The sequence below is a fragment of the Diaphorina citri genome, unplaced genomic scaffold (genome assembly GCF_000475195.1).
Source record: "Diaphorina citri unplaced genomic scaffold, Diaci psyllid genome assembly version 1.1 scaffold27489, whole genome shotgun sequence".
Lineage (NCBI taxonomy): Eukaryota > Metazoa > Arthropoda > Insecta > Hemiptera > Psyllidae > Diaphorina > Diaphorina citri.
The window spans coordinates 1-1,510 of NW_007404827.1; the positions used below are offsets into that span (position 1 = coordinate 1).

A 1,510-nucleotide genomic window follows, 5' to 3' on the forward strand; every position below is an offset into this window, starting at 1 on the left:
TACTCTGGGTCTAATCCTTTCTTGAGAGCTTTATGCCTGAGTTGTTGTTTCTGTCTCTCTTTCAATTCTTTTAACTGTGAACAAAAAATGTCAGCAATTCAATATCAGTGTAAAACTCTTGTAAATTCCTTATTTAGTGTTTGCTGATTTTACCCATAAAACTAACATGTTCTGATGTATACGAGGATATAGGTTCCCCTATCTTCATGCAATAGGTATTGTGGTACTTGTAGATAGTACTTCCCATGTTCCTTTTCAAGATGAGATCCCTTTGCCTAAACATTGTTCAATTTTCTTCATTTGACAGTAACAAGTAACAAGTAAATTCTATCTCTATTAGAAATATCCCCATAGTTTTATTTAGAACCATTCCCTGCCTACTGCTGTTCGTTTTCCAGTAGGTACTAATTATTTTCTGTGTCCATAAGATGGGTATCCTCTCTCATGCCTATCGCTATCTCACGTTGTTGAAAAGATCTGAGGGAGATACCGGGGATTGAACCCGGATCCGCGGTCTAATTATTTTCTGTGTCCATAGGATGGGTATCCTCTCTCATGCCTATCGCTATCTCACGTTGTTGAAAAGATCTGAGGGAGATACCGGGGATTGAACCCGGATCCGCGGTATCACCCGGGTGAGTTCATCATACTTACATCGTAGTCCTGTCTTTTCTGTCTTTCTTCAAGGTCATATTTGTCAGTTTCCAGCTTGACAATGGTCTCCCACAGTTCAGTGGCCTTGGCTTGCAGCTTGTGAATGCTCCAGCCCTCGACATTCAGGGGCTTTATTCTGATGTTGAGAGCGATTTTCTTCTCCTCTTCGATTTGCTCCTTGGTCTTGTTTCTTTCTAGTTGAGCGGTGGAAAGGGTGAGCTGGAATGAAAAAAGATAAAATATTTATAGTTGGTTGTCTTGGAGGATACTAGTTTTAGGGATATTATTTTACTGGGAATACTGTGGTGATATTTTGAACGTCAGTGTTGGATCATTCCACTTGTCCACATAATTTGGTAGAAAGGACTCCATGACTGCAAATTTACCTACTCATTGTCAAATTTGTTACTCCTCACCAGCTACTGTTTTGTCTTTGCTATAGTTACTTTGTAAAGTTGAACATCAACCTATTACACTAAATGTCCAGAACTTCAAGAGCGACAAAAGATCAACTGAACTTTCACACCTGTCACCATGTTCCTTTTTTACAAAGTTACTTGTTTGCGGGGGTAAAGGGACTTTTCAGTCCTCTCCCACCAAGATAAACAATGTATATTCCATTCTACTTACTCCTGGCTCTCTTCTCTGGATGGTGAAGTTGGGTCCCTTGGATTTGTTGGTCTGTTCTTTCAGGGCCGCCATCATGGCCTGGCGTTTCTTCTCGGCCTCTTCCAGACGCTGTCTCTTCTCCTCCAGATCTCTCTGCTTTTTCTCTTCAACCTCGCGCTGTCTACGCTCTTCTTCTTCTTTTTTTCTTTGTGCCATTTTCTGTTCTTCTTCGGCACGCATGACCTGG

At 41.2% G+C, this 1,510-nt stretch overlaps 1 protein-coding gene across 1 annotated transcript; it reads right to left on the bottom strand.

The window, feature by feature from the left end:
- Positions 1–654: 654 nt before the first annotated feature.
- LOC103523575 (troponin T-like) lies at positions 655–1,503 on the bottom strand (the record flags this gene model as incomplete). The annotated part of the gene is made up of 2 exons (XM_026833037.1): positions 1,285–1,503; positions 655–873 (listed from the first exon to the last, which is right to left on the bottom strand). Coding segments are annotated over exons 1-2 (438 nt in total), but the record flags the coding sequence as incomplete, so codon positions are not given.
- Between the last annotated feature and the right edge of the window lie 7 nt (positions 1,504–1,510).